General features: G+C 41.9%; 2 protein-coding genes across 2 annotated transcripts; both read left to right on the top strand.

The window, feature by feature from the left end:
* Window positions 1-20,210: 20,210 nt before the first annotated feature.
* LOC116510285 lies at window positions 20,211-21,875 on the top strand. The gene has a single exon (XM_032219777.1). The coding sequence runs from the start codon at window positions 20,211-20,213 to the stop codon at window positions 21,873-21,875; it is 1,665 nt and encodes a 554-aa protein (XP_032075668.1).
* On the top strand, window positions 21,861-25,430 carry LOC116510284 (protein NYNRIN-like). The gene has a single exon (XM_032219776.1). It carries the CDS (start codon window positions 21,912-21,914, stop codon window positions 25,428-25,430), a length of 3,519 nt encoding a protein of 1,172 aa, XP_032075667.1. The 5' UTR covers window positions 21,861-21,911.
* Window positions 25,431-27,258: the final 1,828 nt, after the last annotated feature.

Here is a 27,258-nt window from a genome sequence, read left to right as displayed (position 1 = left end):
AAGTAGAAAAATAGGAACTACCTTTGCTGGAAAGGTAAAAGCATTCTATGTGTCTTTGGCATTTAGTCATGCCGGCCACATGACCAAGGAGGCGTCTTTGGACAGTGCTGTCTCTGGCTTTGAAACAGAGATGAGCACCACCGCCTAGAGTTGGGAATGACTAGCACTTATGTGCGAGAGGAAACTTTACTTTTATTACAGTTCCTATAATCTTGTGGTCTTCCTAAAGACTTGTGCCAAAATAAGACCTTTTAAACAATTAAAAATGGTAGAAATAACATGGCTTAAAATATACACTATTTTCACTTTTTATACACTATTAGTATAGAAGTAGAGGAATTAAACATTAAATACTTAGAGTAGATGCTCAGATATGATTTAATAGGTATAACAAAAAGCTGGGAGACATCTCACACATCTCACAACAATTGAAAAATTGTTCAAAAGGAACAGACTAGTTAAAAGCAAACAGAAATTGTACTAGATGTAAAGCATATGTATTCCTTTTCAGAAGTCAAAATGGATAAACTTAGAACTGTAGAAAGCAACTAAATAAAATGAAAAGTGGGGGGAACAATGGCAATGACACTGAGTACCTACTAGTGTGCTCCCAACCAAAAAGGTATGAAGGATATTTTCCAAAAGCAAATTTCAGGTATTACAAAGATCATGAAATCCTAATGAATTTGTCAAACATCTGCTGTGAGATAAAATCTATCAAGCATGTATTCCCAGGAAATTCCTCTCTTGCATTACTGAAAATATTGTCCTTAGAGAATAAAGAAAAGTACAATAGAACCACCAATATGCAATGGTACTAATTATATAGAAAATATAGTTTAAGAAATAGAAATAGATGAAGCATTTGTGAAATAACAATGTAATACTTAAATTCTTCCTGTTTTAGAAAGCAAAACGTATATTTTAGTGACCTAAGAGCCACAATAAGTAGATTTTCATGATAGTAGAAATCTAATTGAGGGGAAAGGTCAAAATGGATTGGATTTCTTAAAATAGATTTTAAATCATCAATTGAAAATATTTCCCTTGAAGGCAGAAAAGTAGAAGATGGTACTATGGCTACAAAGCTTAGTAAAGATCTTAAATACAAAAAGAATAAATGTAAGAAATAGAGATTTGGATCACAAAAGAAGATAGACAGGTAGTATGTAATGCTAGGCCTTGTTTCATCTCAAACTTCCCCCATTTCTAAAGCAAGGCCTCCATTTCCTAAAAGAACTCATTTTGAATTCTGTACCTCATTCTAGGTACCATTTATGAATCATTCGGAGAAATTAGGAAAGGTTCAAAAAGAGAAATATATTTGAACAGGGACTAGAAATTAAGATCCATGAAAAGATGGCCAACAAAGGATATATATATATGATACCAAACTTGAAATAACTAAATCCAAAAAATAATGGTTTTATATTATAGGGAGGCTGATTCCTAATAACAGTAAAGGTAAAGGTTCCCCTTGCACATATGTGCTAGTCATCCCTGACTCTAGGGGACAGTGCTCATCTCCGTTTCAAAGCCAAAAAGCCAGCACTGTCCAAAGATGTCTCTGTGGGCATGTGCTTGGCATGACCAAATGCCAAAAGGGCACAGAACGCTGTTACCTTCCCACCAAAGGTGGTTCCTATTTTTCTACTTGCATTTTTTACATGCTTTCGAACTGCTAAGTTGGCAGAAGCTGGGACAAGTAACTGGAGCTCACTCCATTATGTGGTGCTGGGATTCAAACCACCAAATTGCCAACCTTTCTGATTGACAAGCTTCTTAGCCACTGAGCCACTGTGTCTCCTAATAATAACAGCAGCTTATTTCCTAGAGAGGTGGTGTGTCCCCTTCATTGGATATAGTCAAGTGAATGTTAGCAAATCATCTCTTGGGATCCTTTAATTGGATTCCTCTACTGAACAAGATTAGATTCAGTGCCCCAAATAGACCTCGTAACTATATGATTCAAAGAAAGTAATAATGGCTGCACTCAGCAGCCTTCTTTTGGTGCAATTAAATATCAGTTGAACATTAATGCAGCACTAGGCTGAATATGTGTGAATATTCCTTCCAAAAAGGGAATAGAAAATTTCAGCCTTTTTTCAGCAAGATATTTCTCATGGTGTATAGTATGTATTACAAAAGAAGATCATAAAGATACAAATAATAAAATTAGCAAATTAACACCATCACCAGACCCACAGCACAGAAGCAAATGTATGCCTTTACCACAGCCCATAAATAAATAAGCAAGATCTGTTTGTGATTGCCAAATGATAAACATTTTGTACTACTTAGACCTTGTGAAATAAATATTTTATTTAAAAAAGAACTATATTTATTCATTAGCACTAGTAGAATATTGGGTTTTCAACATGTCAAGAGAAACAGAAATCAAGTCCCTATTCCCTTTATTCTTTTAGATACATAAAACAGCATCAGCTAGTCCATTCCCAAAGAATTTTAACTTAGTAAACTGTTTATATTTTTATTGCTGTATGGTCTTCACTTCTAAAGAAAGGATTTTGCAATGTAACCAGCAGAGAGTTCTTTGGGCCCTTTCATGGCAACTATGAACAGATATTGTAAGCAGAACTAATAAAACTGCATATAACTGCCTCATATATCACAAGAGTAGAAAGCAAAAGACAGACTTAGCTATGTCTGAAATATCACTGTTACAAAGTCCTATGCTCATTATTGGCAGACATTTCCTTTATTTTCAGATGTCCATGTGGGACTCTAAATGCTTACATCTGCACTTTGTTTGATATCAGTAATTCTAATATCTAATTCTAACTTTCCAGAAAATTTTATAAAACTTAGTTTCTTTTCTCTTTTTTCCCTTAACAATTTGAAGTGGTGTTTGTTCATATTCTCATATCATAAAGAAAGCCTAAAGTCGAGCCTAGTAGAAACAAATAAATAAAAACCCGATATTCAGAACATTTTGCTAAAGTAGACAGAAAGGAGACAAAGTAATATTCTTAATCAAATAAAAGGCTGAAAATTTTGCACTTGTTCGCTAATACTAAACAGCCACAGTTGTTCAACTGATTAAAGTTTCAGAAAGCATAAAACATAATGCAATAATAAGATACATCTTTGCAAACATAATTTCCTGTTCATTGAAAAAAGGGGGTTTGATAAGCCATTATTCAAAAGAGCTACAGACATATCTCAGTTAATGGCATGATAGAAAGGAGAGTATATTCGTAATGTAGTTATTTTTTTAAAGAAAAACTTTTAGCTTCAGCTAAATAAATCAATTTAATTGGAATTAATGTTACTGTTAAAAATGAATGAATTGATACTCATTTCATTATTTCCTATATCATCTTTGTCCCTGTTTAAAGTTTTATGACATGGGTGATGCAGAGTAAAAAGGAGGCAGGACTTTCCTGATATCTCCTTTCTCTCATTTTAGCTTCCTATCAGAAAAGGAGCAGATTACTCTTACCAGGGTTCTGGCTTACTTGGTTACAAAAGGCTTTTAAAGATTATATTGAAGGATACATGGTACAAGTAGTCCTTGGTTTACAATGGTAATTGGGATTGGGATTTCCATTGCTAATTGATCCGTCATAAAGTAATCCCAGCATTCCCCATTGTCATCATTCAGGGAGGATCAGGAGTCATAAAGCAAGGTTCTCCCCACAACCTCCTGCCAACTTCAGTCAGAAGGGAAGCTTACAGGAAGTTGGAAGGCACAGTTGCTGGAGCAACTTGCAATATTCCCTGCTTCCTTTCCCATTGACTGTGTGTGGGAAGTTAGTAGTGTAGGTCACAATTGACAATCACATGACACAGGATACGTCAACCATGTGTGTGTGCCCATTGCTGAGCTCCTAGATTACAATCATGTGACTGAAAGGATGCTGCAATGCCCAGAATTTTAAAGACTGGCCATAGGTACCACTTGTTCTGGTCTGCCTTGTAGGCTTGACATATCCTCACACAGTTATAAAATTAATTCCCTATCAACATAGGTTTAAGAATAAACGTATAATGAGCTATACTCTATGATATAAATTTAGGAAAGGAGAACAAGGAAAAAATGTTTTACTAACAAAGATGGAATAATTCAATAAGGAGTTGTCACAAAGATCACTATGCATGGAAGAACATGATGTGGCATGAAATCAGTCTACTTGGCACACATCCCCAATTTGAGGATTTGAGGACTCAGGTATAAGTTCAACATTCTGCTAGCTGCCAAATATTTTTAATTAAAGCCCTTGATTAACTCTAGGGGTGTTAGGAATAACTAATACCATTAGCATCAGGGAAACACTCATATTGTAGTACAATACACACAGAGAGGGACATACACAAAAAAGAATAAAACTAATACAAATGAAATAGAGGCTAAAAAGAGAAAAAGGGAAAAAGAAAAGGAAAACCTAAATGTGCAAAAAGAAAAAGCGTAATAGAAAAATAGAAAAGGATAGAAAAGAAAAGAAAAAATATTTTATTGCACTATGCATACGCACGCAGTGTGCATCAAGTGTGCGCACAGCGTGCCCACGAGCGAACCAGCAGTAGTGACTGCTGGAATCCACCCCGAGCTATAACTAAAGTTTTAAATTGACATCCATCTCTACATTATGACTCTTTTCTTTTTATAATCTATTAAAAGCATTAATCATACATTCCTAAATTTCTAGCCATGAATAAACATAGATTTTGTCTTTTCTCTAAACAGGCACGTCGGTTTTGTCATCTTTACCAACCATTTCTCTGTCATAGATGTCGCTGTTTTTTTACATTTTTATGTGTACAATAATATTTCTACAGCTATCATGTATAAAAACAAGATTCCATCAGTTGTTTCTAATTAATTAGAGGAAACATTTTGCTTTCAGTTGCATGTTAATCTTTAAAATCCTCTGAATCAGTGAATGAACCCCAAATTTTCTACTTTTTTCTACATCTACCAAGCATGAGACAAATGACCCTTCTTTTTGTTCACATATACAACATAAAGCTAAAGTGCCTTTATACATACTAGATAATTTTGGTGCATTAGTTCATCAAAAATCTCTTTAGTATTATAATATAGTATAATATAGTATAATATAGGAAATTTCAGCCCTTTATCACATATTTTCTCATTGTTCCATCTGTATATTATATGTATATAGAATTTTATCTGTATATAGAATTTTAGCCCATTTCATTATAATTCATTGTCTTGAAATTTTAAATTTCAACAAAAGTTTATACATATTAGTAATCACACATTCAGCATTTGTATACAATTCTGTTTCAAACTCATTCTTAGAAGATTCAATACCATACATACTTTACTCTACTTTAAATCTTTCTGATAACTAAAAAAAAAAAAAACCATGCTCATCCACCATCAATCCCACTAAGATGAGGTTGTTCGTCAGAACCCTGGATCCATGTGATGAAGGTTTTTAAAGGTAATAACCAACACCTTGAATTGGACTCAGAACCAAACTGGCAACCAGTGTAGCTTAGCAGAGAAGTTACCTGAGCCTCCTTGGGTGCTCCTAGAACTGTCCACATAACAGTGGTGGGTTCCGGATCCAAGTCCCACTGGTACAGTGGAAACGTGCCCAGCGTTATCCACATGAATTCATGCAGTGTGCATGCACATGTGCACATGTATCTTAGCACCTCTGTGAACCTCCGCAATGCTCCAGCTGCTCCGCAGAGCATTGCGCAGGCACTGTATGCACCATGCGCATGCACAGAAGCCTTAAAAGACAGGTAAGGAGCTCAGGCGGGTGGGAGGGCCCTACAGAGCACCGTGCCGGAACAGTATCCGGTACTCCGGACATGCTCCGGTAAGCCTGTACCAGGGCGTACCTCCTGAAACCTACCATTGTCACATAGCTGCACTCTGTGCCAGCTATAGCTTCCAAATACTCTTCAAGGGTAGCCCCAGGTGGAGCACATTACAATCGTTCAAATGTGAGATGATCAGGCCTAAATGACTGAGCACAGGGAGTCATGATCGAGGAAAGGGCACAACTAGCACACAATATGAATTCAGCTAAATATTGAAAGAACATTAAGAAAATTATAATGAGTTAGTCAACAATGGCCAGTGTGTCTAAAGAGACAAAAGTCTCTTTTTTTCAGATATATGTAAGCTGAGGCCAGATGGTCACCCATCATGAATTATATTACAATAAATTGAATGAATAAAGAAATTATGTATTGTAGATCCTGTATTGTAGAGTTCCCCAATGTTTCCAGTTTTGCAGATCTGTGGGGGGAAGGGGATGGTTCTGCCTGAGTGGCCAGCAAGCATGCGCCCATGGCTCCATTTGCACAAGTGGCATGTATATGTGCCTGCCACTCACACAAATGGAGTGTGGACATGTGTGCTCACCAGCCATTTCGGCAGTCTGGTTGCAATCCCATCACGGCCTACTAGTGGTCCATAGCCCACAGTTTGGGGACCCCTGCTGTATTGAGTAGATCACTAGGATACAAACTGCATATTCTATGTAAATATTTTTTTAGTAAACTGGAGAAATAATAACAACCTTTTCATAATGCAAATCTTAAATGTGTTGTATATTTTAATCCTATATTTTATTTAACTAAAGAAATTTATCTAAGCAACAATTTCATTCCTTTCCGTGAACATAATTAAGAAACTATTAAAACAGGATAATCTACCATATAACTAGGATCCCAATCATTATCCCTCACAAGATTATCAAGTTTTCCAGATTATTGTCTAAAATACAACATAATCCTTTAACAATTATTTATATTTTCTTGAACTCTAATTGGTAAAAAGCCAAAAATACAAAACAAAAAGAAAACAACGCTCACTTGTCCTAGTTTTTAAAAATTGTTCTGATACCGAGCAATCTTTTTTGTTTTTCTTTCAGGGACATTTTAAACTCTTTCAAAAGTTAACTTTCTTTTGTCCTCTTCTGAAACTTAATGATTTTTTAAACCTTGAGATAATGATGGCCTTTCAATATTAAAAGGCCATATTAAAATTATCGCTGTTGTCTAACATCTGTATCCTTAATCCTAAAATTGCTCAGGCATTGCTGCTCTTTCTTTTGGCCAAGAAACAAACAGCCCATTAGCTATTTTGGAGCATAGACAGATTCTCCCATTGAGATTATTCCCAGCACACTTGCAGGTGCTGAACAACATCTCTCTGAGGAAAAAGAAAGAACGCAATACAGAGGAGATATTGTTCTCATAAAGATTTCCTGGTTTCACATTTTCTGAAGTATACTGTTAAACTGCTGAAAGAGCTTCACTCTCTTGATCTGGCACTCAGGAGGAATTGTAATGGACTACAGACCAAACAAAAAGCAATAAGCATTTTGTATTATATTGTAAAGAAGGATGACTACATTTTTAAACATTGCATTGGTAGCAAATTGTAGGATGTTTTTTTTAAAAAAAACCAACAGAATGGTGGTTTCCCTCCCCACCCCCATTCTTGAACAGTTACCCTCAATACTGCTTCTTTAAAGGTAAAGGTTCCCCTTGCACATATGTGCTAGTTGTTCCTGACTCTAGGGGGCGGTGCCCATCTCCATTTCAAAGCCAAAGAGCCAACGCTGTCTGAAGATGGCTCCATGGTCATATGGCCAGCATGACTAAATGCCAAAGGTGCACAGAATGCAAAGGTAGTCCCTATTTTTTACGTGCTTTCAAGCTGCTAGGTTGCCAGAATCTGGGAAAAGTAACAGGAGCTCACCCTATTATGTGGCACTAGGGATTCGAACCGCCGGACTGCCAACCTTTCAATTGACAAGCCAGTATCTTAGCCACTGAGCCACTACAGTCCTTTATTAAAGCCACTTAGTCATCGTGTCCCTTCATTAAAGGATGCCAGTAGGAAGCAGCAGTGGCAAACTAGATTAAGGTGACCAGACGTCCTGCTTTTTGTGGGACAGTCCCACTTTTGATCAATTTGTCCCGCATCCCACGGCGTTTTAAAAAAGTCCCGATTTTGGCTTCATGTTGAAAGCGCAGTGGATTTCCTTAAGAAATCCTAACCGGTGCAAGACAAAAGACATGTCTAACCCCTCTCTATGTCTCACTACTTTAATTGAAGATATTAAAACGTGAAAGCAAGAAAACAGACCCCCCCCCCTTTTACTTCCTTTTATAGGAAAAGATGACCCAGTATGATAGAGCTCCAGGAAATACTTTGGCTAGAGAAGTAGCAACTGTTCCTTCCTGGATTTCCCAGAGGGGAGAGGCATGGACCTCAAGGGAACCTGGAAAGGAACATGCAGTCACAGTCCGACTCCGATGCCATGTCTGCCAGCCAAGACTATGCCGGGTGAAAGAGCCGTCGAGTCCCGATGGAGCTAGGGCAAGGAATGGGCCTTCTCAGCTCCGCCAACTTCTGTTTTGCCCCTGAGCTAGGAGGAAGTCGGCCTGGCCGGCACCGAAGGAAAAAAAGGGGCTTTCCTGGTGTGCAGTCCCGGTGGTTAGCAGAGAGAAGGCGGCTTAGCGCTGGTGGCTAGGGGTGTGTTCGCCAGGTCTAGAGGGATGGCAAGCCCTCTGGGTTGGAGCCTCGGGCCTCTCACTGCCGAACAGCAGTCTGAGTCTCTGCCCGTGGAACTTCGCCATGGACCCGCCAACCAGCAAAGGCGCAAACAAACAAAGGCAGTTTCAGCCCAGCTGCTCAGAGGAGAGGCCACGAGTGAGTTGGCGGAAAGAGCACAAAGGCTGCTCTTTATGCACTGCGACAGATTGGCCTGGAAGCGGGAGGGGGACTTTTTTGCTGAGCAGCTGTGCCTCCCCTAGTTTGGCTGTGAGAGCAGAACAGAAAGGTCTCGGGAGAGAAGATGCCGCTATTGACTGCCGCAAGATCTCCTTTCCTGTACTGGCGCCACATGACAAACCTGGGCTGCATTCTTTATCAGCCTTTACTGGGACCGAACCCAGGAATCTTAGCGGTGGCATTGGATGCCACCCAGAGACAAATGGGGGAGGCAGAGAATTGTGCTCCTCGCACCCTTTCCTGGCGAGCTCTAGTGAGAGCAGGCAGAGAAGAAGCAGCCAGGGAGTGCCTTTGCAAACAGGGAGCAACCCGGACTGAATGGAGAGGTGCATTCTGGGGTCTTAGCAGGAGCGCCAAATACTTTCTTAACAACTGTCTTGCTTAATTGTGGTCATAAGCGGAGGACTACCTATATCAGCACCCACAGCAGCCCCTGGGGGACCAAGAGGCCATCAATCCCTCCATTCCAGGCCCAAGAGCCCCCTTGAGGGCCAAACCCTGAAGCCATCCAGACTGAAACCCTCCAGGGAGGCCAAATGCGCCCCTCACCCTCCTTCCTGGGGGGGGGATATGGAGTTCTTTTGGGGGGAGGGGAATCTATGGTGGGTCCCCCAACGTCAAGCATCCTCCTCTCAGGGGTCACCCAGGCCCCTCCCTCTTCCTCAGGGGGGGGGCTCCATGGCTGGGGGATCCTTGAGAGGTGACTCCACCATTGCCGGGCAACGGGCGCCACTTCTGGGTCTGTCTGCGGCACATCGGTGACATTAAAGAAGCACACCCATGGCTGGGGATGCTGGTCGAAGCATGGGAGCCACCCGGGAGGTCGAGTCGCTGCCGGCACAGGATGAGAAGCCCGAGGACGACGACGAAGAGGAGGAGGCAGCGATGGGGGCGATGGGGAGCCGTGGGCGGTGGTTAGGGCAGAACTTACAGGTGGGGAGGGGTGGGGCAGCGGGGGATGCTTCTGACCCGTCCCTCTTTATCCCCCCTCCCCCGCAGAGCCCCTGGAACATCATGATCAAGCACTGGCTGGTGCAGAGGCATGGGCGGCGGTCCCAGATGATGACCAGGTGAGCCCCTCCCCTCCAAGGGCAAGGTGACCAGACCATATAGACCAAATTGTTAATCAAGAAAAAAAAACCCGGTCAATGGTGTCCCGCTTTACCAATGTCAAAATCTGGTCACTTTAAACTAGATGATAAATTTTCATCATTGTAGCCACTCTAATTTCCTGTTCCCCCTTTTACTTAAACAGACTCAAGCATAAAGAAATAGGTAATCAAAATTAGCATATGTATATTAGTTCAGTAAGCAGCAGTAGAAAACTAAAATTAGTAATGGAAAAGGTACGTTGTCACTGAATTGTATGTGTAGGTTTATCAATCAGATCGACTGTATATAGTTTATAGCAGGGACTTAAGGAATTTGCCTTTGCTTGATAATGATTATTTCTATGCAAAATACAAATACATTAAGAAGAAAGCTTCTTATGTCTGTGAAGCATTCTATGCAATTTTAAAAGTGGTGCATGCTGTTTTGAATGGAGCTTATCCCCCAGCATTTATTGGACTGCATGCTTAATTACAAGTGTAGTGGGAATTTCGCTTTAGTCTGTGCTCAATCATAAGAAACTGAAAAGCACAGAGAGGGGTCCAGAAAAGGAAAGCTATGTACTGTCTGAAACCAAGAAATACTACTAAAATAATTAAATATTTGCATACATATAAAAATAATATCTCTGAAGCAGATATTAAAGTATTTACTATTCTGCAATATGTTCATACTGAATAGCTGATATAATTATATATGTGTGTGTGTGTGTAGATAGATAGATAGATAGATAGATAGATAGATAGATAGATAGATAGATAGATAGATAGATAGACAGACAGACAGACAGACAGACAGACAGACAGACAGACAGACAGACAGACATACTGCAAGGGGCACCATGAGAGTGCAGGTTATCCATCTTCTGATGTAAACCATAGCAGGTGATCAATCTCTGTGTGGATTTATATTCTTAATTTAACAGTAATTTAACATGAAGCTAGTCCATGTGAGTAAAAGAAATGCATGTCATGCAGATTAGTTTCTGGTGCCTAGCAAATTTCTCAGGTGCAACTTCAAATGGAAACAACTTTCAAACATCAAATTTTACTAATGGAATGTTTTGATGCTTAAACTTAAGTAGAATTTGATAGCTAGGGATCATCAGCAGTATAGTCCTTTGGGAACTATCTTGGCAATCATTTCCAAAATGAATCATACATAAAAATCCAGATAATGACATTAAGTGTTATCTTCAAAATGTGAAGTGGATTCCTCTCCTCCCTAGTCTTATGCTAGGACTTGATCAATTTATTGTTAATTCTGCAGTATTTAAACTATGCATCAAAAAGCATCTTTTGTTCTGTTCATAAAAGTTGAGATTCGCACTACATTTGCATAAGTGCCCTATGTTTATACCTGTTATTCCAATGGGGGAATATTTATTTCCTTTCACTTTTTTCCTGAAATGTGGTTGGATATATCCAACTTATCTTTAAAAATAAGTAAAATGCATTTTTATAACCAGGTTAACATGCTAGCTTCCAGATCTTGAGCTGGCAGGTGGGGGGGACACTGTATGGCCTAAAATGCTAAGCCCTCTTCTGTCTGTTATGAGGCAGTGGTGCTGTCCTTATATCACTCAAAAATTAAGGAAAGCAGCAGAGATGTTGCAGCCTGTCACCTGTCAGGTGGACTAAATCTGATTATGTCCCTAGCACAAAACGTGCCAAGGCTGTTTCTAAAAGTAACCCAGCTAGCCACAGAACTATAGCTAACAAGAAAGGTCCATCCTCCGCTAATGCTGCAAGGGAATGATTGTGTTGGCAGCAAGTCCATTTCTGTTCTTAGGGCTGGCAGCGTTCAGATATAGCCTGTGGCTGGAAAGAAAAGAAAACAGAGTTCAACACAAAGTAATTGTTTATTGCTGTGACCAGATCTGGCTCACCTAAAGCAACCAAATTACTTTGAAAGTACAACATAAATGGATTAAGCAAGCAAACGTCTACAGTGCACATCGAACTCCCAGCAAGCATTGGCAGCATGTTGAGCAGCCCTGAGCAAAAGCAGAAACACAGATTATATACTGTGATCTACTACATTCCAAAAACAAGACAAAGAAAAAGGCACACACAGTGTAAATTACAGCATGACTTTAGGATGCTTTTGATAAATTCATCGTTGTTACCTTATTATAATTTATCCCTTCCTACTAGGAATGTTAGCCATAATATCTTTGAGATATTGTCAGTTGATATTTATTTGTCAAGTTTATAAACAATTTATAATATAAAAATTCTGTTTCATGGGTTCACTATTATCCACCTGATTTCTCCTCCCATTGCCACTCATACTCAACTTAGCTTACTGTTCTGTCCCCCCTTCTCCACTCGTTAACAAACGGCAGGCAAACAAACTTAAAAGGAACTTTCTTTATCAGTTCTTGGCTCAGATTGGCTTCGAGCCCAAAAATAACATAAATACAGTCTCTGACCAGATAACAGAATACAAAACAAATCTCTCTTATGGCAACACAAGTTGAATAAAACGAAAGCAAAGCACTTCTTCCAAAGTCTCTACGAATCAGGGTTACAGAAATCAAAGCACTTCTCCAAGTGTATCTTGTTGAATCAGGGTTACAGAAAACAAAGCACTTTTCCAATTGTATCTTACATAAACCATGACTGATGATCAATCAATGTTGAATGAACCAAGGAACGGTGACTCCTGCAACTAGGGCGTGTCACCATCCGTTCTTTTATCCCCAAAACCCCACTAACGAGCCCCAGCTGCATCGTTAATCTTGCATTCCGAAAAGACTCATAGAAGACTGCTGCTGAGTCACAACAGCTTACTAAGTATATGTTCTTACAAAGGTATTTTCAACAGTTGGTGTCTACAGAAGACATCTTATAGGTTTGGTAATGAAAGCAGTTCAGATATTTGCAGAGAAGAGGTGGGTTGCTCCCGGTTCGGACCAGTTTGAGCAAACCAGTAGTGGTAATTGGGCATGGGTTGGTGAGCCAGTAGTGACAGCTGGCTGGCCATGCCCCTGAACTGGCCCCACTCAGAAGCTTGCCCTGCCTGCCTTTGCTGCATGGATCCAGAGAACTGCCTCCTCCTGCCAAAACACACAGGTAAGCATTGGTGCTAGCCTAGGCCCCCCCCTCCCCACTGGCCAGCACTCCCAAACTCACCAGTGTTGCAGCCACCCCCCTCCTAGCCACTTGGAACTCCAGGCCAGCGGCGGCAAGATCCAAGCAGCAGGCGGGGCAGCGAGAGTGAGCTTTCAGCACTTTTTCCACTGGCGGGAAAAAATGCTGAGGGGGATCCTTGCTCACCTTTTACCAGCCACTTGGAGCTCCAAGCGACTGGGGGACATAGTGGCGGCAAGTTCCAAGTGGTGGGTGAAAGGTGAGTGAGGATCCCCTCAGCATTTTTTCCTGCCAGTGGAAAAAGTGATGAGCGTTCACATACATACAAACACACACACACACACACACACACACACACAAACAGACACACCGCCGATGCCTGGAGTTCCAAGCAGAAGAGGTCCTCAGCTGTTGCAAAGAAGCAGTAGGTCTGAGTGCACCACACCTTTCTTTGTTCTCTTTGAGAGCCGCTTTGTAAACAAGGTGCAAAGCAGCTCTCAAAGAGAATGAAGCAGGCATGGTGCACCCAGAGCTGCCGCTTCTTCACAACAGCTGAAGACGGAAGAGTTCACTCATGAGCGACACTGGCAAGGAAGGTGGCTGAGGCAGAGGGAGGTGTAGCCCGAGCTCTCTGGGACAGATAAACAAGTGTGGAAAGGAGAAGGGGAGAGAGAAGAGAGAGTGCTGGGCAATAGCCATATGAGGAGGAGAGAGGTGGCTCTTCTTCTTCTTTGCCCCTGCCTGGAACAGGATGCTCCCAGTGCAAGGAGACTGAGGGAAGGAGGTTCAAGGCGGCTCTCCACCCTAACCTAGAGGCAGCCACATGTTGCTATTGCCCTTGGGCAACAGCTCCACCTCCACGCTCCTCAAGCCTTGCAAGGAAACCCTTTCCTCCCCCCTGCCATCAGATCCACTCAAGGAAGGAGAGAGAGAGATCCCAGCTTGGCCGAGCTGCCTCTTCCTGAGCCAGTAGAAGCAGTAAGCACCAGGCAGCCACCCCTTCTGGATTAGCCTTAAATTCCACCCCACACTGCCCGGATAAGGTGCTTTATTTTCTCGCTCACACCAGGGAGTGTCACAGTCTCTGCTCCTTTTCTCAAGCAGTGTGGGGTGGAGTTTAAGGCTAATCTGGAAAGGGTGACAGTCTGGTGTTTGCATGGGGTGTGTGGGTGAGTGTAGGGGAGGGGCACTGACTGTTCAGCACTGAGGAAGAAGCAGCCGTGGCAGCAGGGAAAGAGAAACTTCTTTGCCAGTTGCCTAGCTGGCAAAACAGAAATTTTCACCTGTTGGGTGGCCATGGCTAGGTGGGAGTGGGGCATGTGACTGAATAGGGCAGGTGAGTGACATCAAGTTGGCCATGCCCACTCAGTCACATGGTCCCCACCTAACCATGGCCACAGAACTGGTAGTAAAAATTTTTAGAACCTACCACTGGTGCAGAGTCATGAAAATTCTGTTGATAGGAGAAGCAACAGAACCTGCAATGCACACTGACAGAACTCAGTTGTCTTTTCTGGATTAAATCAACTTTCAGGACTAGTACACTCCCAAGGCAGCATTAAGCTCAGTGCACCTTTAAAACAACAGGTCTAGCACTCTTTCAACAGAATAATAAGTCTGTATACATAAGGGAAAGAAAACAATTAGAAGAAAAATTCAACTGGCAAAAGAAAAGTGATTTGCAAAGAGATGCAAAGAAATAGAAGAGAGGGAACATAAGCATTATAATTTCAATTTATACAAAATAAGTGAAAGAAACAGAAGGCCTCTACAAAAAAAACCAACAATTTAGTTGACAAGGAGATAAATTATCTTGGATGAGCATGAAAACTAAAAAGATGGAAGGAATATATTGAAGAACTTTTTGAGGACACTAGGGATGATATTGATATGGGAAGAATAACAACTGGACCAAACATCACTATGGAGGAGGTTGAACATGCAATAAAAATAGTGAAAACAAAAAAGCCACAGGACCGAATGATATCCAACTAGAAATTTTAAAGTTGCTGGAAGACAATGGGATTTTTTTTAATTTCACTTCTTCAATCGAATAAATGAAGCAGGAAAAATAGCAAATGATTGATTGAAGTCAACCTTTGTGAAAATTCCACCAAAAATAAATGCAAAGAAGTGTACAGAATACAGAACAATAAGCTTAATGAGTCATGTCCTGAAAATATTCCTGAGAATAATTCACACAAGAATATTCAACAAAATTGAGGAGTGTCTAAGTAACACACAATTTAGTTTCAGAAACAATCTTGGTACATGAGATGCCCTGTTCAGCATTCAAGTTCTTGAACAGCATTGTAGAGATGTCAGTCACAGTGTTTACATGTGCTTTATTGATTTTGAAAAAGTATTTGATCAAATAAGACACAGCAAACTATTACAAATCCTGAAATAAGTGGGATGAGATGGCAAAGACTTCAAAATCATAAAGAATTTATATTGGCATCAGGTAGCGAATGTGAGACTAGTCTGAAAATACTCAGATAATGCAGAAATACGAAGAGGAGTCAGACAGGGCTGTATCCTGTCTCTGCTGTTGTTTAATATCTACTCAATTTTCAACAAAGCACTGGAAAACTGCTGGCCTAAAAGTAAATGGTATTCGGATCAACAATTTAAGATATGCTGATGATATAATTCTGCTTGCCAGTAAGCATGAAGATCTTCAACTCCTCAACAACAGAATCACAGAAATATCTGAAAAATACAGCTTGAAGCATAACATCTCAAAAACCAAGATCATGGTCATCAGCAAACAAACCATTAATTTACTACAAATACATTTGGAAGGAATGCCACTAGAAAAAGTTGGAAGGATCACGTACCTTGGTTCTAATGTACATTAAAACTGAAACATGACCACTGAAGTAAAGACAAGGATAGAGAAAACTCAAACAGCATTCTTCAAAATGAAAAAAGGTCTTCTGCAGTCACAATATAAGCCTAAGATTGAAAATCAGACTTGTCAGATGTTACATCTTTCTATCCCTCTCTACAGAGTAGAGAGTTGGTCTCTGATAGAAAGCCACTTGAAGAGACTAGAAGCATTTGAAATGTGGATTTACAGATGGCTGTTATGTATAAACTGTGTTGACAAAATCAGAAATGAGGAGGTGATAAACCACCTGGGAAAGCCAAGGGAAAACATCAAACCATTAAAAATAAAAGTTAGAATATTTTGAACATATGATGTAACACCCAGAAAAATATGGCATACTTCACTTAATCCTCCAGGGAAAGATTGAAGGCAAATGAGGTCCAGGCAGAAGAAAAACATTATGGCTTCAAAAATCAAGGGACTGGTTTGGACAAAACTCAGCAGCACTTTTTTGTGCAGCTGTTGATAAAAATAGGATTGCCAACATGATCACCAATGTCCAAAGGCAGATATTGCACAAGAAAAAGAAGAAGATGTAGGGTTAGAGGAAAGGTTACGTAAAGACATGCGCAGCATCTAACTGCTATTGAGCACACTGCCATGATCTCAGTAGCTGGTTACCTCTTAACCTAATTAGCTTCACCAGGCAGTACCAGGAACCATCTGGATATATGAGACTCTACCCTGGGTGGGATGTTCTTAGAGATTGACAAGGAGAATGTGCCAATTACAATGCTGTTGCTATATGCTCATTGTTTTACTTGTAAAAACTGTATAAAAAGAATAAACCCTGCGAAGGCAGGGAAGCATTTTGGAATGAACCCTGTGATGTCTGGACTCTGAATCCTTCAAGAATAAGGGGCCTAATAAAACCTGAGAAGTGCTTTGAAAAATACTGGTCAAACATTATTCAGACAATGCCTATGCAGAAGCCAGGTACCTAATCTCTCCTGCAATTTTATCATGAAATGCAGTGCCCAATGACCAGAAAGTAGAGGCCATGTCTACAGCAAAAATAGAAGCTGGACAGGTCAAAATCACTAACTGGGTCACCTGTTATTTCTTCAATGAAGCATACTAGATCATGTCAATGGGAAAAATGTTTTTGAAAGACAGGACAAACACTAATTGAAACTGGCATATCTAAAGATAATTGTAACCTATTTTCAGTCAAAACCAAAGTATATTTGTTCTTTACTTCTATTGCTCCATTAAAAAACAAGGAATATGTACTTCCCACCTTTAGAAACCAGGCGAATTTCACCATATAGTATCTGTAGCTTATTCCATTTTCATGCTATTCAAAGCTATTGCCAGTTGGAATAATTTAGAACTAGGAGCAGGAATGAGCATGTCGATGCGACTCATTTTGATGATTCTGTCTACTATGCATAAATTTTAGTCCTGTAGCAAGCAATAGCTGAGAGAGTTGGAATTACATCTTGTTGTATCTGCAAAGATGACATTTTCAGTTGGCAGAAGTGCTGCCTTTGTGTCTGTCACAAGGCTTTTCTTCAATCCTCTTTTAAGCAATATGAGGAAAGAAAGAAAAAACTCTCTTGTCTGAATTTTGCATACTGCAGAGAAGTACTCCAGGCTGCCCAGCACAGCAAAGAGAAAAACCATTGCAAAGGGAGCATTTCATTTAATTGTGTTTCATTTTGTTTACCAGCGGAAGTATTCCAATCATCAAGCATTCAGCTAAAACTGGCAGTAAAAGAAAGCAGAAAGCTCTTTTCAGCTGAAGCTGGCTTGGCTGTTTCACATAGAGAAATCCCTTCATGAAAATAGCCAGATAGATTTGTCTTTTTCAGAAAATTGAGACAAAGAATCCACTCTGTCCTTGGAAGTTTTGGCATTCTATTCCATCCATAAACATAACATTTAAAAATGAGCATATGTATAACATACATTTTACATTTTCATATGCTGTCCAAAGAGTATGTTTCTTTACTTATTTTTTGTAAATCGAATTCAGAGGCTGTTCAGTTTATAGCTATACAAAATAAAATGCATTTCAGTGCAGTACAATGAAATGGAATGCAATGCAATGCAATAAATGCAAAACAGTACAATATGATACAAACAGAAGAAATTAAAATGTGATTATATATCAGGACAGTGGTAACATTCTCACAATGGTCATATTTCCTATTGTAGCACATGGGGAGAAAAACTTCAAAGCCCATTAATAATAACTGTTTCTGGGACTACTCAAATTTCCAGAAAGAAACTATTCCATAGGACAAGCTTTACCACCATGAAGGCACTCTGGCTAGGTCCTAGGAGAAATTCAGTCCTTCATATAGCACGTACTAACTAATATCTAGGTCACAAAAGGCATCTTGAAGTCTGATTGTGTTGTACCTTCTTCTCCTCTTCAAGTCCAGTGAATTAAGGAAGCGTCTGTCTGAGGCAAGTCCCAATGTTACCTCAACATCCTGAATTTAAAACATGTTTTATCCCTTATTACCTTGGCAATCTTCACCAAGGTAATGTTCCTTATTCAATAAGATACAATTGTCTAAGGAATGACAAACCATGAAAAAGATTCATAGTTCGTGCATAATTCAAGCACAAATGAACCAGATAAAATTTCTCCTGGTCACAGCAGTTGTGAATTCACAAGTTGCATACTAGTTATTGAAGTGTTAGTCCATTCAGAATTAAAGCTAGAAAGTTTTTTTATACTGAAATGATCCAAAAAACAAAGCTATTCAGTCTTATCAGGTTGAAGCTTAAATTTGTTCTAATCCAGATCTCAACAGCCTTCAGGTACTGGGACAAGACCTCAATAGCTTGTTGGCTCAGAACTGAGATGAAAAATTGGATATTCTCATCATATTAAAGAAATCTGACCCCATGCCATGGATTCTCTCAGCCCCTGTCTTAATATAGATGTTAAATATGAAAAATGGCAGTGTTGAGTCCTATGACGCTCCAACATCAAGGACTTTAGTCTCAAATTCTTTCCTCCCTCAACACTGACAAGAACAAAAAAGAAAATCACTACAACAGCATTCATATCATTCTTAATTTCTCCAATCCCAATCCAGGATAATGTAATATTGAAAGCACTGAGAAGTCAAGCAGAATAAGAACAATTGTACTACTACTATTCCAGTTCCTACAGATAATCCTCAACTATGAGGAATGCCATATCCATATAACAAATGAATGTCATATCTGTATGAAATATAGTAAGTGAAACGCAACTAAAAGTGTTCCAGATAACCTTTATCCAGATCTCTAAGGTTCCAATCAAGCTACTAAGGTGGGCTAAAAGGCCCAATTATGATCCATAGTTCTACAGGTCATGTTTAATATCAAAGACTCTGATTAAAGTTAAGGTTTTGCACCACTAAGCAGAAAACAATTGCTGACAGTTGCTGAAGGAGCAATATATATTTTTACACGTCCGGGAACAAGTCGACCCAGACAGGGAGTTTCCTGTCATCTTGCAAGATGTGTCCTGTTTATGACACCCATGATCTATAAGGTGCTGACCATGTATATTTTAATTGTTGGCCATCTGGCATAGACAGTTTTTGGTTCCTCTCATTGCCTTATATGCTTAAACACTGCCTCTATAGATGATGACGTAAAGTGAACTATAAATGTATGGCTCTAAGAACCCTTCGGGGTTCAAACTTATGATGCTTGATTTGGCATGTTTGAACCTGCGCATTCAATAAACTTTTCCTATATTGCATCGCTTGGCTTCATTGTCTCTTAATTCTACTACATTTTCTGGCACCCCAGATGGGACACAGAAGCTAAGGCAATATTTTGCTGAGGGCCACTTTGCCCCGTTGGGGTGTGGGGCTGCTGCTCCTTGCCTTCCAGGCGCCACGGGCCGTCTTTTGCCCCGGAAGCTGGCAACAGCAGCCCAGCCACACCAAGGGGGACACGCATTGTGAGCCCAAGAACCCTGCAAACTTAGGAAAGGAGCTGTGGTGTTTCCTGGCCAGGATCCGTGGGGAGAAGACGTCTCAGGCGAGTATCTTGATAATTGTATTGTACCTATCTCGTTTGAAGATAGAAGAGGGGGCCTGATCACCTCCCTGGACTCGGGACGGCGTTCCTAATGAAGTCCGTATAGGTTGTGTGGGTGGTTAAACCAGCGCAGTTCCTGCAGGTGGCCATTGAGTTCCGGCTTCTGGGGCCTCAGGTCGCTGGTAGTGTGTTAGGAATGGGTGGGGGTAGCAGCATACCCAGCACACCGCTGGACTGCATGATAAAAGGATTTGACTCATATTTTAATCACACTGAATATAGAGTCCCTTACCCAAAATTGACCAAGGATAGGCTTATTTACTTGTGTCAGAATCAGTGGCCACATATGGGGGTAGGATGGCCAATGGGAGGAACATTTCAGAACCAAATAATAGATGATTTAACTTCGTTAATTGCTGCAAACGAAGAACGCTATCCTAATCAGTTTCCATATATAGATCAGTGGGGAGACGCTGTTGCAGGACAGGCTGATGAATTATTACAGTGTCAAGCTGAAATGGTTCGCCTGTGTGTGGTGAGACCGAAGGAAAAGGGGAAGTTGAGGTCAGCTCCCAGACGTACCATAAAAATAGCAGCTTCAGAGACAAAAGAGTCAGAGAAGAAAAGGATTTTTGCCCAGGATGAAGAGGAACTCTTTAGGCCTCCCCCTCCCTATGCCTCAGCACCTGTAGGCATTGTTGTGCCCCAGGCTATGGGAGCTGCTGCTGTAGCGGACAGTGGAGATAAGGACAGTGCTGTGGGGATAGGGGATCCCCAGGCAACAGGAGGGGTAGTGAGGAGAAAAGAGCCCAAGGAGGGTGGTTTAGGGGCTACAGGAATTAGGAGAGAAGGGCCAGTGACTAGACGATTAGGGGTGGAAAGGGCGAAAGCCGAGAAAGAGGAAAGTACGTTGTTAGAAGAAAAGGAAGGACTCTTTCCATTAAGGGTATCGGAACAACAGGTGGGAGTGGATGCCCAGGGGGATCCTGAATACCGCCCTTGTTTTCAATATATCCCCTTTTCAACCACGGATCTATTGAATTGGCGGAAGCATTTTGGTCCGTTGTCCGTGAAGCCCACGGAAATGACGGATTTGTTTCAAACCATTATGCATAGTCATAACCCCAATTGGCGAGATATACAACAGCTGTTAGCAACGTTGCTAACAGCGGAAGAGAGAGAGAAATGCAAAGCAGGAATGCGGGAGGTTTTTAGAGAACGATACCATACGGAAGCAGATAGGGCTCAGAAACTTTTGGAAGAGGCACCGGAACGGGATCCTGGATGGGATCCCAAAGTAGCCGGTGACCTGGCAAAAATACAAACGTATCAAACTTTGATAGTGGCAGCTCTCAAGAAAGCAGGGAAGCCCCCTGTGAATTTGTCTAAGCCCTCGTTGGTTATGCAGGGAGCGGATGAGAGTCCAGAGGCATTCCTTCAGAGGTTGATTGAGGCTTATGAGTTGTACACTCAAATGGACCCGAGGGCTCCAGAGAATGTAAGGATGTTGAATGAAAGATTTATTGCGCAAAGTGCATTGGACATTCGTAAGAAATTGCAAAGGTTAGAGGGAGCATTGGGAAAGAACACCACTGAATTGGTGGAGGTGGCTAGAAAAGTGTATGTTAATAGAGATAAGGTTGAGAAAAAGGACAAAGATGACCGTATGCATAAGAAGACAGAATTGTTGGCGTTGGCCTTACAGGGAGGAAGGGCAGGCTTAGGGCCAAATCAATGTGCCCATTGTGGATCTGAAGGTCATTGGCAGAGAGAGTGTCCAAAGAGGTTAGCTCTCAGGGGACGTGGAGTGTTTAGAGGTCTGCCCGGGCGACGCCCGCTGGGCCGCAATATGGCAGGTCGGGGAATGACTGGGCGAGGGATGGTGACAGGCCAAGGGGGGCCACCCAGACCTCCAGGTCGTGGATGGGGGTCGCAACCGACTCAGGGTCCAAAAGGAAGAGGGTTTAATGCTCAAGTAGGTGCAGGAGTAGAGGGTATTGGACTAGCCGGAGTCGGTTGGTCAGATTGACGGGGACCTGGCTTGGAGCAGACTCCCCCCGAGCCAATGGTTACTCTGAATATTGGGGGTCAACAGACTACCTTTTTAGTAGACACAGGGGCTGGGCGGTCGGTGATAAACAACCCAATAACTACCCCTGGTCCATACCAGATTCAAGTACAAGGAGTGTCTGGACAAGTTGTAGGACGTCAAGTCTTAAAACCAGTCACCTGTACTTTTAAGGGGTCCGAAATTCAACATGAGTTCCTGTATATACCTGAATGTCCTGTCCCATTGTTAGGAAGGGATTTGTTGAGCAAGCTGGGAGCTACTATTTCCTTTGATGAGGGAAAGCAGTATCTCACTGTTAGCCACCGGCCGGATGAAATGTGGAGGTTGATGGTGGTTAGGACTTCTGAGGAAGAATGTTTGGACGTATGGAGGGAATTTGATGTACCAGGACTATGGGCTGAGGATAACCCTCCGGGGTTTGCAGCACATCACCCCCCTATTATTGTGGAATTGAAGCCCCTGGCAACTCCTGTTCACATTGGGCAACAACGACCCTATTGGAGGGAAGCCATCCTATCAATATACGACTGTATTCTAACATACTTAGATGCTGGAGTGTTGGTCCCTATTCAATCCCCATGGAACACCCCAATTCTGCCTATCCTAAAACCAGACGGGTCTTTCAGACCAGTGCAAGATTTGCGTGTGGTTAATGATAGGACAGTCACAATTCACCCGTCTGTATCTAATCCATATACTCTACTCAGTCTCATCCCACCTAATGCTACATGGTTTTCAGTGATTGATTTAAAAGATGCCTTCTTTACTATCCCCATCCATCCCGTTAGCCAGCCATTGTTTGCTTTTGAATGGGAAAATCCGTATACTGGAACCAGGAGCCAATATACCTGGACAAGGTTACCTCAGGGGTTCAAAAATTCCCCAACTCTCTTCGGAACCGCGTTGGCCAAGGATTTACAATATTTTATCCCCTTCCAACAAGGAGATTCGGTTTTACAATATGTGGATGATGTGCTGGTTACTGGACAGTCACGGGACGGTTGTTGGGAGAATACGAGACGTATGTTGTGTTTGTTGTTAGATTGTGGATATCGGGCGTCCAGAAGTAAGGCTCAGTTAGTCCAACAAAAAGTCCGTTATTTAGGCTATGATATAATGCAAGGGCAAAGAGCACTAGGCCCGGAGAGAAAGCAAGCGTTGCTTAATCTGGCAAGGCCAACCGATAGGAGACAATTGAGAGGCTTTCTAGGCTTGGCAGGTTTTTGTAGAATTTGGATTCCAAATTACGCACTAATGGCAGCTCCACTGTATTCGTCTACCAAGGGAAGTAAAACAGACCCCTTTATTTGGACAAAGGAGCAGGATCAGGCCTTTGATGCAATTAAGGAGGCTCTGTTAAGAGCTCCGGCCTTGGCCCTGCCAAATCTGAGTAAGTCCTTCAATTTGTATGTGGATACGCGTAAGAATGTTGCTTTAGGAGTATTGACTCAGCAGCTCGGCCAGTGGCAACAACCGGTTGCATATCTGTCAAAACAGCTAGATGCTGTGGCGCAAGGGTGGCCGCATTGTTTGAAAGCTTTAGCTGCCATTGCGGAATTGCTGCAAGATTGTAATAAACTCACTTTTTCCTGTCCAATTAGGGTCCACACCCCACACTCTGTTCAAGCAATTCTTGATCAGAAGGGCCATTTGTGGATTAGTAACCAACGAATCATCAAATACCAAGCCATGATGATTGAAAACCCCCAGGTTCATCTAGTGGTTTCTACCTCATTAAATCCTGCTACTCTCTTGCCTACAGAAACAGAGGTGGAGCATGATTGTGTACAAGTGTTGGAAACCGTTTATTCCACACGACCCGATTTAACTGACATACCTTTGCCTCAGGTGGATTATAACTGGTATACCGATGGGTCTAGTTATATACACCAAGGGATGAGAGTTGCAGGCTATGCCATCGTAGATGATGAGGGGGTAATTGAAAGTGGACCGTTGGGAGCAGGAAAAAGTGCACAAATAGCAGAATTGTGGGCCCTCATTCGGGCATTGGAACGGGCTGAAGGTGAACGCTTGAATGTATGGACAGATAGTAAATACGCCTTTTTGACTTTGCATGCTCATGGGGCGGTGTACAAGGAAAGGGGCTTTAGGGATTCAGCTGGCAAATATATACAACATAGCCATTTAATTCAGAGATTGATAAATGCGGTTCAAAAACCAAAAAAGGTGGCAGTTATGCATTGTAGAGGTCATCAACGGGGTGATGATAGAATTGTTGTAGGGAACAGGACAGCAGACGCTGAAGCACGAGCTGCAGCATTGCGTCATGAGCCTCTACCAGACATGTATATTAATGTTGCCTTGGATTTAGGGGTTATACCAGTAGACATCCAACCCTCTTATTCTTTATCTGAATGTGATAAGGCAGTCAACGATTTGATGGCGGTCATCGATAAGGGCTGGTATGTTCTTCCGGATGGAAGAATATATGTGCCTTCTACAGTGGCATGGCAATTGGTTCGTTCCACTCATGAAACCACCCATATGGGGAAAACAGCTTTGGAATCCGCCCTTATGAGGGATTACTATATAGATGGGTTAGCAGGGATGGCGGTAAAAGTCGCATCTTCCTGTGAAACGTGTGCTAAAGTTAATCCTAGGCAAGGTCCTTCCCTTCCACCAGGAACTATACCTATTGCCTACTATCCTATGGACACAGTCATGATTGACTTTACTGATATGCCACGAAGTGGGTTTTATCGGGCTATGTTAGTTATTGTGGATTTATACACGGGATGGCCAGAGGTGTTCCCTACTAGAACCAAAAAGGCTCAGGAAGTAGCAAAGGTCTTACTTAAGGAAATCATTCCTCGATTTGGCAACCCCTCCTTTATTTCATCAGACAATGGCCCGGAGTTTGTCCATCATATTAATCGAGCCATTGCACAAGCTATAGGGGTAAAATGGCGCTTCCATTCTTCTTTCCACCCACAATCTGGTTCTCCCGTGGAAAGGATGAATAGAACTTTAAAGGAAAAGATAACCAAAATTTGTGCTGAAACACACTTGAAGTGGCCCGATGCTTTGCCCCTTGCATTGTATGCAATTAGGAGTGCTCCCAGACGACAACATAGACTCTCCCCATATGAGTTGATGTTTGGTCGGCCTCCGACGTTGTTGCGACGTAATTTGGCTGGATGGCCTGATTTGGGGCATAAGGGGGGAGTTTGGGCCATGGAAATGGTGCAGGAACTGAATAAACAGGTTGAAAAGTTGAGGAATTATGTATTAGAACAGACCCCTCCCAGATTGGTAACCAGATGTCATTCCTTCAAACCAGGGGACCGAGTATGGGTAAAACATTGGAAAAAGGAACAATTAGAAGGGAGGTGGAAGGGACCTTATGAGGTAATTATGACATCTCCACTTGCTGTTAAGATTGCGGAATCTAAAACCTGGATACATTGGACTCGTGTAAAGAGGGCCGCTGACAAACAATGGACCACACATCCCAGCGACCAACCGTTGAAGTTGAAATTGATTCGTCAATAAAGTCCAACTATATCCTTTGTTGTATTGCCATAGGTATTGTGATTCTTGCTTTCATTGTGTGCATTATTTGTATTGTGAAATACGCCAACCCGACGGTCCAACAATCAATTGGCGGAACGGTGAGAGCGGTTGACTGGTGGCCATTTGCTGGCGTCCCCTTCGCTAACGGACAATTGCATACAGACCACTCAGGGGAAATCCAAGCCGATCCTGCCCCTGAAGCAGATCCCGCACCTGGAAGGGAAGACGGAGAGCCAGCGCAGCATTCCCCCCGGCGAATCTTCCAAAGGTCAGCAGTGGAGAACCCTTGCTAAGTCACTCCGGAAGCTGACTCTCTACGCACGGGTGAAGAATAGTGGACCAGCATACTAACCTTTAATTATTTTCATCTTTTATCATCTTCACTAACCATATGTGCTGGTTTTGTACTTGTGAATGTGGATGTTGCTGCTGTGCCCACTGTATTGATTGTGTCCAGCACAGCTATTGTAATATTAAGTGTGATATAGTGCTTATAGAAGACGCGTTGGAACCCTATCTCATCACTGGATCTGGCCCGGCATACTACACACTTAAAGTAACCCCTACAGTTCAGCTTGCATTACAGGATCGGAGAGATCACGACGTGTGCGAACAGGATGCACGAAGGTATACCGCTCGTTTGGTCTATTACGCTCTTAGTGATATGGTTATACGGTGTTGGGAGCAGATGCAATCTTGTTGATGTGGGCAACTTAGGATTGTGGAGCAACCCAGAGGAAAGACCCCATATTACACGATCTTATAATGTCGGGTCCAGGGAAGGGGAGGGGACAACCCCCATTATGTTTTCTCCAAATTGTTGGAATGGAGTGCTACCGCACCCTTGCAAACTCCCAGACCTATTTGATAAGATTGCCAGAATTACCTGTCAGTCTCGAGGTTTTTCCAACCCAGAAGTATGCCCGTATGTGGGATATCTAATGCGAAAGGGAATGTGTATAAAAGCCCACCAAAAGGGGGGAGAACCACCTCTAGTTTTGGATTGTGGAGACCCCCATTATTGGGGCTGGACCCGTATTACTTCTCCATCACAATTGAAATCGGGATGGCAGGGGGCATGTATGGTACAAATGCGTTCCATTGAATTTGGAGTAACTATACGAAGAAAACCTAAGAGACGTAGAGATAAGAGAGAAGTAAGCCTTCACCCAAGTAGACCACCCCTAAGCACCATTTGTATCAAGGGAGGAGGAGTTCAAAAAGGAGAATTCCAGTATTGGAGAACAACCCATAAGGGATGTGATATCACAATAGAAGTAACGCCAAAACTAGCTAAGAAAGGATTAGCCTGGTCATGTGGGAACCAAAATGATGAATGGAGGAAAGGAATTTACGAATTATGTAAAAATGCAACTCAGAAGGATCTCTATAACGGAGACCCGAGGTGCCTTTGGATTCATATAACCTTGTGGGCTAGTTGTTGTAGAACTACAGAACACAGCCCTGAAGATATACTATTTCTTTGTGATGACAAAAAGAGCCAAAACGTACCATTAGGATGGAGTGGGTTATGTCAAGTATTGTGGGAACCTTCACGGGACATCAAACCCTATTGGAATAATGATAGCCCTACTCAAACTAAACGGGTACCAACTGCGGCAACCAAGGATGGGTCAGACGATTGCGCACCCTGCATTACTAAAGCTAAAATAGGGACGCGAACTGTTAACACCTTGGTATATCATACACAGCTACCTCAAGGATGTCAATCCACTAGAATGAATTGCCTACATAACAAAACCATGTACAGCTTGTGTACGTTACAAGGAAAGACTGTATGTTATAA

The sequence above is a fragment of the Thamnophis elegans genome, chromosome 6 (assembly GCF_009769535.1).
Source record: "Thamnophis elegans isolate rThaEle1 chromosome 6, rThaEle1.pri, whole genome shotgun sequence".
NCBI classification, from domain to species: Eukaryota; Metazoa; Chordata; class Lepidosauria; order Squamata; family Colubridae; genus Thamnophis; species Thamnophis elegans.
The sequence above is the reverse complement of the archived record's forward strand: the minus strand, read 5'-3'. Positions and strand labels throughout refer to the sequence as shown.

Bases quoted from the DNA above. Each gene is read 5' to 3' on its own strand.
- LOC116510285 (XM_032219777.1), top strand. From the start codon at position 20,211: ATGGGAGGAACATTTCAGAACCAAATAATAGATGATTTAACTTCGTTA.
- LOC116510284 (XM_032219776.1), top strand. From the start codon at position 21,912: ATGGTTACTCTGAATATTGGGGGTCAACAGACTACCTTTTTAGTAGAC.